Source organism: Conger conger, chromosome 18 (genome assembly GCF_963514075.1).
Source record: "Conger conger chromosome 18, fConCon1.1, whole genome shotgun sequence".
NCBI classification, from domain to species: Eukaryota; Metazoa; Chordata; class Actinopteri; order Anguilliformes; family Congridae; genus Conger; species Conger conger.
Window position 1 is genome coordinate 30,778,779 of NC_083777.1, and position 15,000 is coordinate 30,793,778.

Here is a 15,000-nt window from a genome sequence, read left to right on the forward strand (position 1 = left end):
CAGTATTTTCATGCTGTCCGGCAAAATTCATATCTACATGCATGACAGGATAAACAACTGCTTTTGAAAAGGGGATCTTCTGGGGTTAGATTCTTCTAAGTAACACATGTAACAATAACCAAGTTAAAGAATGTGGTTTTCACACGTAATTAACATCAATATTTAAAATATATGTATTTTCTATTATACAGATTTCATTAATGGAGCAATTATGGTCCTCACCATCAAAGGCAAAATTGGTTAATATAAAATAAAATAAAAATTAAAAAAAACTATGGGACCACTCCCTGTCAACGTCAGTTTCATAATTACTGTCTTTCCCATCAGCTCAAACCGCCTTGCATTGTGCGCGTGTGTGCGTGTGTGTGCACACACCGCCCCAGAAACATGTCCAATGAAGAGGGACGTTTCAGGCTCCCCGGGGAGGGCCCTGTTACCTTTGGCCAGGACCGTGCCGTCCTTCCCCTGCGTGAACACCACCACTCTCTGCCTCTTCTTGTTCACCTTCGGCAGGTCCTGCGCTTTCCTGGCGATCTCCTCGATGTCCTCCGTCTGCGGGACAACGGGAATAGACACGACTCTGTCCGTCATGATCCCGAGACAAAGGAGTTACAAATAACGTTCAGTAAATGTGACGACAGCCGACTGCTTTAGAATACGGTGGCCTAAAATTTCACACCGAAACTCAGCGTTACTTCCACATACATGAGCGGCAATGGGGCTTGAACCACCAACCTTCTGGGCCCCAGTTAAGCGCCTTTGGTGGGGTGGAAGGGGGGCGTTTTGGGCCCAGGTGGTTTTGGCTCAGCTCAGAGCTGTAGCAGTGGCTGCAGTGATCTTCCTGCTGCTAACGGTCCTGTGGGGGGGGACCTGTTCCCCTCCCAGCCAGAGCCAGCTGCTTCCACATTTCTCCCCAATGACCCCCCCACCCCCCCCCCTCCCCCGCCTCCAAAAAATAATAAACGTGTTTCTCCTCGTCCCGTCTGGGTTCCTGACAGACTCCCGTTACAGACAGGAAGCTGGCAGCGCTCCGACAGGTCGTTCCCGCTCGGAGCGGGGGAAATAAATTTCACAAACCCGCCAGGACAAAATGGCGGACGCTCCAGCGGGGTGGTTTATAAACGCTCCCGTCTGCAGCCGGGTGAGAGAACGGGAGGGGAGCGTGTGCGAGAGTGCCTAAACGCACGGCCTTAAACGCGCTTTAACGGGAGCGCTGACAAACTGCCCCGCAGGCCAGCGGGGCCTCGTAACTACGGAGACCGCCAGAGGAGCGGGCGGACACACCGCAACAACCCGTCTGACCTCACGCCCATTTAAACCCCGCCTCCGAGCGCGTCGCCATGCCGACTCACCTGGACCTGAGAGCTTACATCATACTCTCAGAACGAACGTCCAATCGGGCGGTCCAGTGGCCGGTGTGTCGTTCGGACAGTAAACCTGTCGCCGGACGCCTCCCTGTGCGTTTACATGGCAGATAGCGGTACAGTCTGTGCGATATTATCTGTCCAATGAGCATCAGTCATTTTACAGGACACTATATTTTGGCTTCCCTGAGCTCTGCACAGTATGCCTCTTAACATTCAATTAAAATGTAATTAAGTTTATATTTTGGAAATGTTTTCACTGCAACAGGCTTTTTGTCATCCAAGACGCTTGCATTATGTCAAGAAAAAGTCAAATCCTGAAACTTTTTTTTTCTCCTGGGTCTCAGGAAACCAAGGCAAACTACAGTGAAACGCGCCAGTGTTTGATAATTATTATTTATTTTTTTTACATTTATTTCAAATTTTTCCCTTTTTCTCCCAATTTGGTAGCCAATTGTACCCTGTCAATTAGAGCTAGTATTAGATACACCGCCCACACCCCGTCCCTCGGCGGCCTGAAGGAGAGCGACACGCCTTCTTCAAGCCGTCTCGTCTCGTGCTCGTGACCGTGATTCCGAGGAGCCCGGGGTGCTGTTGTGCAGCGATCAGCTGACCCTGCTAAGCCCCTCCCTCTGGAGCAGCGAGCCAATTACGCTGCTCCACGAGAGCCGGCCAAACTTGGCTCAGTGTTTGATTAATGTTTCATTGTGGGAGTTTCCTCTCGGCTCTTGCCGAACGGGTATAGCGTATAGCGCTTAGCATGTGGAGTACGGGCACTTCAATGTCACACTTACGGAGATATGAGGCGACGCGTCTGCTCTTAACCCTTTCAGTCCCGAGCCCAGTATCAACTGGCTCCACCCAAACCCCCGAGGCTGGCTAATGGTTGAGAACGTTGAGAATTTAGTTGGGTTTTCATTTTGATTGGTTGAACAGGTGTAAAGGACAGAAAGGGTTTAAGAAGGCCTAACAGAAGAGAAGCGTTAGCCGAGGAGAGCGAGGGGTGAGATGGGGAGGTGTTTCATTAGAGCGTGGGGGGAGGGGGGGGGTGAGGGGGGCACGCAGGGCTGCAGGGTCTTGTAAAACACACGTCTGCTTTATGCATCCTGCCAGCAGCACACAGCCACTCAGAAACAGATGTGCCTCCTGACACAAACACACAAGTGCACACGTAGAGCACAGACACACACACTGAGCACACAGTCATGTAGAGCACACACAGAGCACAGACAGAGAGAGAGAGACACACACACGCACACGCACACACACACACACACACACACACACACATATATATACACAGACACTCACTCACATATATATACACACACAGACACACACATATACACACACATATACACACACATATACACACATACAGACACACACAAACACACACACAAACACACACATACAGACACACACAGACAGAGCTCCAGTTGGTCTTTAAGCATCCTGTACAGGCTGGTGTGTGCTGCTGTAGAAGTGCTGTCAGTGCCTCTAAAGACTCTGAGACAGTTGAACACAGTTCAACGGAAACCGTTATTTCGGGGGAAAAGGCTTCGGTTTAAACGGTCAGTAGAGGTTTTGCGCTCCATGTTAAAACGCTTTCATTTCACACCATAAAATATCTTCGCAGCATATTTTACACTCACAAAAACTCTGGTGTCTGATCTGTTCAGCAGATTGTTTGTGGGGGAGATAGATCTCGGCTCTGTGAAGGGGGGTATATCCAGGCTGGGGAGGGGGTGGTTTGTGAGACAGGGGTAAAACAGGATGGGAGAGAAGTCTCCGGAACGTTCTCAGGCAGTTATCCCAGCGCAGCGTCTGCCCCAGGGGGTTGTGGGTAACCCCCTGGGGTGCGTCCCTTTGATGGGAGATCACCTGTCAGGGCTGCTGGGTAATTAACCCCTCAGGGCTCAGAGTGAGTGGGTGGGGCGTCTCCCGCGGTTACCGGGGTGGTGTGACGGAAGCTGTGCAGAGCCCCCCCCCACAGACTACCCCCCCCCCACCCCCCCATACCAAAACATCACATCACTGCTCCTGGGGCTCTGGCCAATCACACACTGCTCCTGGGGCTCTGGGCCAATCAGGCACTCCTCCTGGCATGCCCAGCGCCACCCCTGCATACAGTATTGGAACAGCATGGTCAATTCCTTTGTTAACCCTAACCCCCAACAGGCCCTGTCACCAGGTCTCCTTCCCCCCAGGCATCTAACCCCTCCACACACGTCCCCGAATCACCCATGATGCACTGGGCTCTAACCCCTCCACACACGTCCCCTAATCACCCATAATGCACTGGGCTCTAACCCCTCCACACACGTCCCCTAATCACCCATAATGCACCGGGCTCTAACCCCTCCACACACGTCCCCTAATCACCCATAATGCACCGGGCTCTAACCCCTCCGCACACGTCCCCTAATCACCCATAATGCACTGGGCTGTAACCCCTCCACACATGTCCCCCAATTACCCATAATGCACCGGGCTCTAACCCCTCCACACACGTCCCCCAATTACCCACAATGCACTGGGCTCTCTCGCAAAATAAAGAACACGGAGGCTGAGGCAGGCGATTAAGTAATGGAGAGGGTAACTGCTGAGTGTGTGTGTGTGTGTGTGTGTGTGTGTGTGAGTGTGTGAGTGTGAGTGTGTGTGTGTGTGAGTGTGAGAGTGTGTGTGTGAGTGTGAGTGTGAGTGTGAGAGTGTGTGTGAGTGTGTGTGTGTGTGAGAGTGTGTGTGCGCATGCTGTACGTGTGTGTGTGTGTGTGTGTCAGTCTGCGCAAGTGAATTTAACCCAGGCACCGTCAGGGGCTATAAGCACCAGGAGGGAGCGATTTCATCAACCCTCTCCACCTCTCCATCTCTCCGCCTCCCCACCTCTCCATCTCCCCATCGGCATGCACCAGGCAGATCAGAGGAACCTCTTCCGCTCCGAGTTTCCCATTCAAACGCAGAGTACACGGATAAACAGATGAATCCGTTCTACCCGGCGAGCTGCTGATGACTGCATTAGCGTGTCGATTGCTGTTTTGCAGTTCTGATTTGACGGCTCGTTGATACAAAAACAAGAGGGTCCATTTCCCCACCACCCCCCCACCTCACCTTTCCCCACTTTAACAAACGATGTCGGCCCAAGGACAATCCTCTCTGATTCTGAAATGAATCCAGCCCAGATACGCCAGAGTGAACTGGCTCTAGGTAAGGCTTAAACCGCCGAGATTTAACACAAGTTAAAAAGGACAGTCTCCACTTTCATACAGCGGACAGAGATCTCCCCCTACTTTAATAATGCAACAATCAAGGAAAGCAGTTATGGCAGAGATATTTATAGCCCGACACACACAGAGAATGAGGCACATTAACGGGAAAAAGCAGATCTGCTCTCGGCACAAGAGCTTCGTAACGGGAAAATCCATATTCGGCTCTGGAGTAATCGTCCAAATAAGAAATCCGAAAAGCGACGCCACTCCTGTAGTTCTTCTCGCCGTAATTATCGCAGAATCGGTTTCTCTTAATTATCCACCAGCGCTGCACCAGGATGTCAGATCCCGCGTCGGCATTAGGGCTAATGAAAAAGAGATTTCCACACGTGTGTGTGTGTGTGTGTGTGTGTGTGTGTGTGTGTGTGTGTGTGTGCGTGCGTGTGTCCGGCCGTACGTGTGTGTGCTGTATGAGGATGTCAGATCCGGCGTCGGTATTAGGGCTAATGAAAATGAAAATGCCCCCCCCTTACAGAGATCCACGGGCGACAGGAAGCAGGAAGTGACTCGATCAGCCCTCGCCAGCCACGGACGCCACACCACTGGCCCCTTCAGAGGAAGCGACGAGCCTCAGATGTTATCTAACGAGGGGCTGATAAAGACGCTAACGGCTTCATTAGCGGCTCGCTCCGCTCAGAGAGAGCGGGGAAGGTATCGGCGGAGCGACCGGTTGTTTTGACCCGCAGCGTTTCCGTGCGGAGACGCGTGTTTAAGACGCACGAGGACACTCACATTACACATTACAGGAGCTCGCAATTACAGCGTGTGCACCCGCCCTGCTGCAGATCAGCGGTCAGAGGAGGGCGAGAGACGGGGAGCAGAGGAGGGCGGGAGACGGGGAGCAGAGGAGGGCGAGAGATGGGGAGCAGGGGAGGGCGAGAGACGGGGAGCAGAGGAGGGTGAGAGATGGGGAGCAGGGGAGGGCGAGAGACGGGGAGCAGAGGAGGGCGAGAGATGGGGAGCAGGGGAGGGCGAGAGACGGGGAGCAGAGGAGGGCGAGAGATGGGGAGCAGGGGAGGGCGAGAGACGGGGAGCAGAGGAGGGCGGGAGACGGGGAGCAGAGGAGGGCGGGAGACGGGGAGCATTCTCAGCCTTTACTCAAGTACAGGACTACCTTTTCCGGGAATGTGTGTAAAAAAACAAAAACAAACAAAAAAAACATTAAACCGTTTATTTTGCGTTTCTGCCAAATTATGTAACTTGTCCCAAATCAACAATACATGAATACTACTAAAAGAAGAGGCAAATGAGGCTCTCTAGCTTTAACCAGCTGAAACTGATTACTGACACCTGCAATCCAAACCCATCACTGATAACTGATTACATGCCCTGTATACATTTTTATATAAGTGAGACAGAGGCCATATTACTGTTAACATTACATTACATTCATGGCATTTGGCAGACACTCTAATCCAGAGCGATGCACAGTTGATTAGACTAAGCAGGAGACAATCCTCCCCTGGAGCAATGCAGGGTTAAGGGCCTTGCTCAAGGGCCCAACGGCTGTGCGGATCTTATTGTGGCTACACCAGGATTAGAACCACATTAAAACCTACAGCCTAAAGCCTACAGAATCCAAGAATCAATCCATCTTATCCAGTCAGAATGCAACAAGTCTGTCCGCTTTAGCCAATCCAGGCTGGACCCCCTGTCCACCTCTGACAGACAACAGTCCAGCAGCTCAGAGAGGAAGTGATGCGGGATGAGAGAGGAAGTGATGCGGGCTGTGAGAGGAAGTGATGCGGGATGTGAGAGGAAGTGATGCAGGATGTGAGAGGAAGTGATGCGCGATGTGAGAAGAAGTGATGCGGGATGTGAGAGGAAGTGATGCGAGATGTGAGAGGAAGTGATGTGGCAGTGAGAGCAGGGTGCCTGTGTGGCTCTCAGCACAAACACAAACTCCTCTCACCGCCTGGAACACTGCGTCAGCTGGGCCTGGCTGCCAGCCAAAGCTCACATTCTCACACGGCCCGGACAGCCAATCACAGCCGTCTCCGCCACGCCGGGTTCCAGCGCCAGAGCTCAGCGGCCACAATAAGAGCGTGAGATGCTAATTCACAACAAGAGCGTGAGATGCTAATTCAAGAGTGTGAGATGCTAATTCCCCCTTCAGTGGAATCTGTGGGCTGCACACGGCAAATCTCCGCGCGCTGGCTACGTGCAACGACGCGCTTCTCCGGGAACGCAGAAGTTGTGAAGTCTAAACTTTGCACGCTCGTTCCTGCGGCGCGCAGAATCAACGACACACGAGCAGCGCGCCTCTCCCCGCGCGTGACGACACGACACGCAGCCTTTCATATTTACCTTCTGCGACGCTACGCCTCCGCACCCCCCCCCCCCCACCACCTCTCAGAACCGTCAGCGCCGTCGGGGGGTTCTCTCAGTACCCCGGGCACGTCCGCGCCGCCGCCACTGATTCCGGAAGACAATTATTCACGCGCCCTGGCGGAACGCGCCCGGCGAGACTCCGCATCTCAAAGATAAGCCACTTAAATTATTTAAGCATATCATTCTGAGAGCTCACATCTGCCCGCCGTCTGAACGCGCGCTAACAGTGGCAGCGCAGTCCCATTACGGCCCTGCCAGCGGAACGTCTTCATTACCGTTATCAACACCCCCCTCCCGGCACACAGCCCCGCCATTACAGCCCATTACGTAAGCATTACAACTGAATTATTACCGCGCCAGATATTAATGAGCAACATCACACAATCATACAACAGGATTAAAGGACTAACGGGCGCACCGATTGCTCATGAGGCGCTGACTCAGGTGATAAGCACAAAATTATTTGACAGTAAATCATCAATTATTATTTGACATATGCGAATGTCAATCTTCGTGTCGTGTTGTGTGTTTATGGGAAGATTTCTGTGCTGTAGTCTTGGACAGGACTCAATGGGAATTATTCCAGGTACAATAAAGGTAAATAAATATTACATTAGATTACAGTTATTTAGCTGACATATCATCCAAAGTGATTTACATGGGACTAAGCAGGGGACAATCCTCCCCTGGAGCAATGCGGGGTTAAGGGCCTTGCTCAAGGGCCCAACGGCTGTGTAGATCTTATTGTGGCCACACTGGGGCTTGAATCACCACTTCTCACTCTCGTAATGAAGCTGATGTTCTCTTAATGAAGCTGATGTTCTCTTAATGAAGCTGATGTTCTCTTAATGAAGCTGATGTTCTAGTAATGAAGCTGATGTTCTCTCGTAATGAAGCTGATGTTCTCGTAATGAAGCTGATGTTCTCTTAATGAAGCTGATGTTCTCTTAATGAAGCTGATGTTCTAGTAATGAAGCTGATGTTCTCTCGTAATGAAGCTGATGTTCTCGTAATGAAGCTGATGTTCTCTTAATGAAGCTGATGTTCTCTTAATGAAGCTGATGTTCTCTTAATGAAGCTGATGTTCTAGTAATGAAGCTGATGTTCTCTCGTAATGAAGCTGATGTTCTCGTAATGAAGCTGATGTTCTCTTAATGAAGCTGATGTTCTCGTAATGAAGCTGATGTTCTCTCGTAATGAAGCTGATGTTCTCTGGTAATGAAGCTGATGTTCTCAGGCTGGTAATGAAGCTGATGTTCTCTCGTAATGAAGCTGATGTTCTCTTAATGAAGCTGATGTTCTCATAATGAAGCTGATGTTCTCTCGTAATGAAGCTGATGTTCTCGTAATGAAGCTGATGTTCTCTTAATGAAGCTGATGTTCTCTTAATGAAGCTGATGTTCTCAGGCTCGTAATGAAGCTGATGTTCTCTCGTAATGAAGCTGATGTTCTCTCGTAATGAAGCTGATGTTCTCTTAATGAAGCTGATGTTCTCGTAATGAAGCTGATGTTCTCGTAATGAAGCTGATGTTCTCTCGTAATGAAGCTGATGTTCTCTCGTAATGAAGCTGATGTTCTCTCGTAATGAAGCTGATGTTCTCTCGTAATGAAGCTGATGTTCTCGTAATGAAGCTGATGTTCTCGTAATGAAGCTGATCTCCTCACTCTCGTAATGAAGCTGATCTTGGTGCCGCTCTGTCGGGCCGTCTCATTGGCCCAGACCCTCCTGCTCACCGCTCAGCGAATAGCGTGCGGGCGATGCCGAGTGCACCGCCGAACAAAGAAACCATGACGACTGCCGGGTTTCCATGGCAACTGCTGCAAGGGCCCGCAGAGTGCAACAGCACATCAATCACTGTCCAAAAAAGAAGTTCATCCTCGACAGAAAGAACGGGGCAGGGTGTGAGAGTGTGTGTGTGTGTGTGTGTGTGTGTGTGTTAGTTAGTGAGTGAGTGTGTTTGTGTGAGTGTGTGAGTGTGTGAGTGCGTGAGTGTGCGTGTGAGAGAGTGTGCGTGTGAGAGAGTGTGTGTGTGAGAGTGTGTGAGTGTGTGTGTGAGAGAGAGAGAGAGAGACTCACCTCATAGCCCTGCTCCCTGGCGAATGTGGCGGCTTCCTGAAACAACACAAACAAAACAGGGGGTTAATGAGAGGATTCTGGGTAGTAATTACAGAATCCAGGTTCTGAGTGGGGCGGGGCAGGGTATCACATGACCCAGACCTGGGGCGGGGCAGGGTATCACCCATATCAGAGCCCCAAATAGTCCTGGTCTCCATGTTTGACCCCCCAAATGTCTGTGTCCCAAATCATCCTGTTCCCCATCCTGTGTTGCCCTGTCCAGACCATGTCACTCACCACCCCACCCTGCATGATGCCCAACCTTCCCCCAGGCCTGGGTCATGTGACACCCTGCCCCGCCACAGCTCTGATATGGGGCACAGGACTATTTGGGGCTCTGATATGGGGTACAGGACTATTTGGGGGCTCTGATATGGGGCACAGGACTATTTGGGGCTCTGATATGGGGTACAGGACTATTTGGGGCTCTGATATGGGGAACAGGACTATTTGGGGGCTCTGGTAGGGGGAACAGGACTATTTGGGGGCTCTGGTAGGGGGAACAGGACTATTTGGGGGCTCTGGTAGGGGGAACAGGACTATTTGGGGGCTCTGATAAGGGGTACAGGACTATTTGGGGCTCTGATATGGGGAACAGGACTATTTGGGGGCTCAGATATGGGGAACAGGACTATTTGGGGGCTCTGATATAGGGTAGAGGATTATTTGGCAGCTCAGGCATCTCCTTTTCTTCCATGGCCTCTCAAGCTGTGAGCCACTTTAGAGATTAAGCAGCAGGAACAATTTGGCTTTGTTAACACTGCAATTAGTATTCAAAGGCCCCTCGAAGCACTGGTACATCTGCCCACTTCATTACACAGCTTACAACACCATTACCCAGGACTACTGGGGTCAGGCTGCCCGGCAGGTAACGTGCACTGCCTGAAACCACCGCCAGCCCCTCAGAATGCAGGAACCAAAAAACAAAAACAAGGATGATTTATGAAGAGAAACACAGATGGATCAAGGGTGGTTTTAATTACAACGCTGATTCTTTTAATTACCTTCTGTGTTTTTATATTTTTGCCGCAGTGGGTGCACAAGCCATTAGAAATAAGAAACTACAGAACATCCAAAACATGTCAGACAAGGAACAAGCAACTTTTTTTTTTTTTTTTTTTTTTTAAGTGGCAGCAAATTTCTGCAACATGGCGTGTCGCATCAACCCTCCGAGAAGCCATTGTGTGAGACTGCCAGGGGACAGTGCAGACGGTTATTGCTGCGATCTGACACAGCGCACACTGGGCTGGCATTACGTACAGTGCAGTTTGCTGCAGGGAGCACAATGGGACTACACTTCCCAGCATTCCACCGGGGGCGTCCACGCCAATGTCACAATGCCAGGTCATTCCAAGGGGCGGACCCACAGAGAATTACAGGAACAGAGGAAAGCAGATGTCAAAATGCAAACTCCCCCACAAGAAAATGTAGCTGAAGTCTGTGTTGTATTCTTCGTCTAATGCCTCCCTGTGCCGATTCTCTTCACGTTGTCATATTACAAGGGCAATACAGCGATACGATGTGGACGAATCAGGGACAGATTATGTCTCTCTCTCTCTCTCTCTCACACACGGTTAATGGAGGAGCCGCATCGCCTTCCCTACTGCGCAATCTCTGGCCTCGAATTCTACAACGTGGCGGCACCGGTCAACTCGAGTTCCCAGCCCATGGGTAGTCAGTGGGTGACGCAACCCTTGGTCCATATTTTCACGCGGCCTCCGGCTGAAATCCCCTCAGCCGTTTACCGCCACACAGTGAGACACTCGCCCGTTTAGCACGCTGCTCGCTAACAGAGTTTAGCGGGAGTGATTAGGCAGAACGATTCAGAAGATTAGCAGGAATTAGCATCGATGCTCCCCTCCTGCTTATGTTATTAAAGAAGCATAAAAACACACACTCACTGAGTGGCTGAGAGGGATTTCGGATTTGCAGATTCCTCCAATTTGTGCATTAGGTTCATTAAACGGCTAATAAAACACAACCGCGCGCTAACGTGCTAATGCGTTCCAACGTCGATAATCTGAAACAGAGATGCTGCAGTTGATTCTGAAGAGCCAATACATGACTACATCCCCGTAGAAATCAGAAATTCATAACTCCCCAAAGCCATCATGAAGGCATTGGGAATTATTGGCTAATGCAAGTTAAACCAGATCAGAGAGTAACCCCCCAAACCTTCTGGGTCCCAGTCAGGTACCGTAGCCACTAGCAAGGCTCCGGGCAGGTGATGGAGAAACACTCTGTTAGCCGCTGGTAGCAGTAATCTGTGCATGAAGTAAACACGCCGTACGTTTGGGCGAGACTGACGCCAGCGTTTTTTTAGCAGAACTCCTCGCAGGACGGCTGTGTGTGGCAGCGCTTCAGCGCTAATTAGCACGAGTTACGCCTGGGCGTCTTCTCAAGTTGCTCTGGGTGACAAAATGGCCGCGCTGCCAGGATCGTCCCCAGACCCCTCAGCGCGATTTTCCAGCGCCGCCCAAACTCACACACACACACACACCCGGCGCGGCCAAGAAAACATCCAGAACCCCGCTCAGCTCAAACAGTCAATAAAAAGCACAGACTCGTTAACGGCGTCACCAGCACACGTTCTGGCGTGCGGTTTCGGTAAGCCACGACAGACGCGCGATTAATTTGTGTGTGGAGTTAGAGCTGGCAGTCTCTCAAAGAGGGGGGTGGAGCCGTATTGGAGGGGGGCAGCTTGGAGCCTAGTGGCTAAGGTACATCACTGTGGAAGCTTTCTCAGAGTGCACTTGTCATAAGAATGTATTTGGAAGGGGTTTTGTATTTTGTCGCAAAATATATTTTAAGAGTTTTTTGTCTATCCCTGATTGCCAACTTGTCTGCTGACACAGTCTAGTTCACCCAACACTCCCACACAGATCTTATTTAGGTGCGCCGAAGAGATGAATGTTAGGAACGCTTCATCATAAGCTAAATTAGATTTTCAACATCTCTGATCACATATCTCTGCTGAAGGCCGTCAGAGGATCCAGTGAATGTTTCTTTTGTAGAGCGCAGTGTACAAACACAGTGTCAAAGTAGTGCTTCACACAGGACATTTTAAAAGGAAAATAAGAAATGCATTTTAAAAAAATGTTACTCAATTTCAGAAAAAATAAGACTGTAAATTGATTCCTTGGCTGATCAGTGAAATCAAAAATGGAGAAAGAAATGAATGGAACGATGGCCTGGTGCCGAGACCGGTCCGAGACCCTCCCACAGTGAGCCCACTTCCTGCAGCAATACTCCCAGCAACATATTAACACAAGGCCCGACTCCACCACCTTCAAACCCAGGGTTCTGCCTGTCAAACATCTGCATTTGTTTACATGATATCACTCAACAGCCTGAAGGCACATTATTATCGAGCATAAACAATGACAAAACAAAATAAAATAAAGCTTTCAACATCGCAGCGGGAGAGCTCAGCGCAAACCGCACCGTGGGCCCATGGTCTGACTCATACGCTGGCTGAGTCAGAAAGCAGAAGTGTCCATGACCCTCTGACTGCTCAAGCTGCCACACGACCAAGTGTTTGAGGTTTTTCTGCATAGTTAACGGTGACCATATATATTAGGCGTTTATTACGGGAAGGAGAGACGCTCTGAGCCTGAAACTGAAATAGCTCTCAGTACACAGGAAGTGAAAGAGCAGTGGGGGAGGGAGCATATCTTGCCCCACAACACCTGCAGTCAACACAACCAGTCAGCACTGAGGACCCAGAGACCACAACCGATCAGAAGTGAACACCGAGAGACCGCAATGAATCAGCACTGAAGACCTAGAGACCACAACCAATCAGCACTGAAGACCTAGAGACCACAACCAATCAGCACTGAAGACCTAGAGACCACAACCAATCAGCACTGAAGACCTAGAGACCACAACCAATCAGCACTGAAGACCTAGAGACCGCAACCAATCAGCAGTGAACACCGAGAGATCATGACCAGTCAGCAGTGAACAGCTAGAGATGACAACCAATCAGCGTTAAACGTCTAGAGACCACAACCAATCAGTGCTAATGAACTACAGCATTCACGCTAATCGAGTAACCATGCCACCATAGCCGAACAGTTCGCGAGCGCAGTTAGTGAGCGCAGTTAGCTAGCGAGCGCAGTTAGCGACAGTACGAAAGCACAACACAAGACAAGGCCTGCGAAAGAAGAGAAAAACGGGAGGAGACCAGCTGTGGCTAACTGCTCCTAATGATCGGAGTACAGCCAGCATGTAGCGCAGGGTAGCTGTGGCTAACTGCTCTCATTGACTGGAGTACAGCCAGCATGTAGCGCAGGGTAGCTATGGCTAACTGCTCTCATTGACTGGAGTACAGCCAGCATGTAGCGCAGGGTAGCTATGGCTAACTGCTCTCATTGACTGGAGTACAGCCAGCATGTAGCGCAGGGTAGCTATGGCTAACTGCTCTCATTGACTGGAGTACAGCCAGCATGTAGCGCAGGGTAGCTGTGGCTAACTGCTCTCATTGACTGGAGTACAGCCAGCATGTAGCGCAGGGTAGCTATGGCTAACTGCTCTCATTGACTGGAGTACAGCCAGCATGTAGCGCAGGGTAGCTATGGCTAACTGCTCTCATTGACTGGAGTACAGCCAGCATGTAGCGCAGGGTAGCTGTGGCTAACTGCTCTCATTGACTGGAGTACAGCCAGCATGTAGCGCAGGGTAGCTATGGCTAACTGCTCTCATTGACTGGAGTACAGCGAGCATGTAGCGCAGGGTAGCTATGGCTAACTGCTCTCATTGACTGGAGTACAGCCAGCATGTAGCGCAGGGTAGCTGTGGCTAACTGCTATCATTGACTGGAGTCCAGCGAGGGCACAGGACAGCAGGTGAAAGGACTACCCCCCCCACAGGGCCGCGTGAGACAGGCGAGCAGAAGGCCCTCAGTACCCCTCTCCGTGAAAGCACACGCCAAGTCTCCCGACATGCGCGAGCAAAGCCCCTCTTTAGCAGAACTGCGGCTTTTACAACGAATTCCACGCCTCGTCCCGCGTTGCTGCGGAGGGCCTGGGGAAGGATAACACCGTCTCTAAACCAGGAGCCGACACACCGAGGCCCTCCCCGCTCCTCTCCGCGCCCTCACGCCAAATCACACTAAACGTGTCGAGTGCCTCATGAGGGCTCCTTGAAAGAACATCTATTTCACAACGCATGAGGTGTCAAACACAAACCCTCCGATAACATCTCATGACTCAAAGAATGAGTGCTACTGAGAGTGATCACAGATACGGGGGGTAAGAACACAACAAACATTCTCAGTTCTCCGTTATGAGGGCGAAAACGTCAACAAACATTCTCTCTGCTCCGTTACGAGGGCGAAAAATGTCAAGCGGCATTCTCCTCAACGATAGCCCCATACCGACGTCCAGCTCCTAATTTATTTTTCTTCTCTGCATGAAAGGGGAACAGCTTGATACACGGGGTTAAATCAGATTAAAGTGTCAGTTTTACCTTTCAAATGACAAACAGAAAAACAAAGGGTTTAAGTAAACCAGGCAAGTTCAAACGGCAAATAAGGCCCGGATGTCAAACTACTGGCTGTTGGAGACGGAAGCTACAGAAATGGTACATAGATTAGAGAGATTTGTGGGGTGATAACACCCTAAAGGTGAACCTCAGATATTAATGTCACCCCAACACTGACATAGCCCTCATGTAGCATTCCTTTTAACCACAAAAAAGTGAATGATCTGCCGGGGCGCCCTGGCAGGATATGTTAATTATCTTTCTACACACCGTGCTCTCTCGAACCGAAACATATTCCTGTGTCTGCAGGCACTTCAACAGCCCACCATACATTTCATCTGCTTACTAAACACAGCTATGCAAAAGCTTGCAAAACCTCCACCGCCCATATATGGATGGATGGGTCTTATCCAGACCACAAATTAATAAGTAA

The 15,000-nt window shown here is 50.4% G+C and overlaps 1 protein-coding gene across 2 annotated transcripts in view; it reads right to left on the bottom strand.

The window, feature by feature from the left end:
- LOC133118175 (adenosine kinase-like) overlaps positions 1 to 15,000 on the bottom strand; it is a 104,673-nt gene that overhangs the window by 9,582 nt on the left and 80,091 nt on the right. For both annotated transcript variants that reach the window (XM_061227973.1, XM_061227974.1), the window contains exons 8-9: positions 9,042 to 9,077; positions 438 to 552 (exon numbers count right to left, since the gene is read on the bottom strand). In XM_061227973.1, the coding sequence (XP_061083957.1) occupies positions 438 to 552; positions 9,042 to 9,077 (151 nt within the window). The remainder of the gene's footprint in view (positions 1 to 437; positions 553 to 9,041; positions 9,078 to 15,000) is intronic.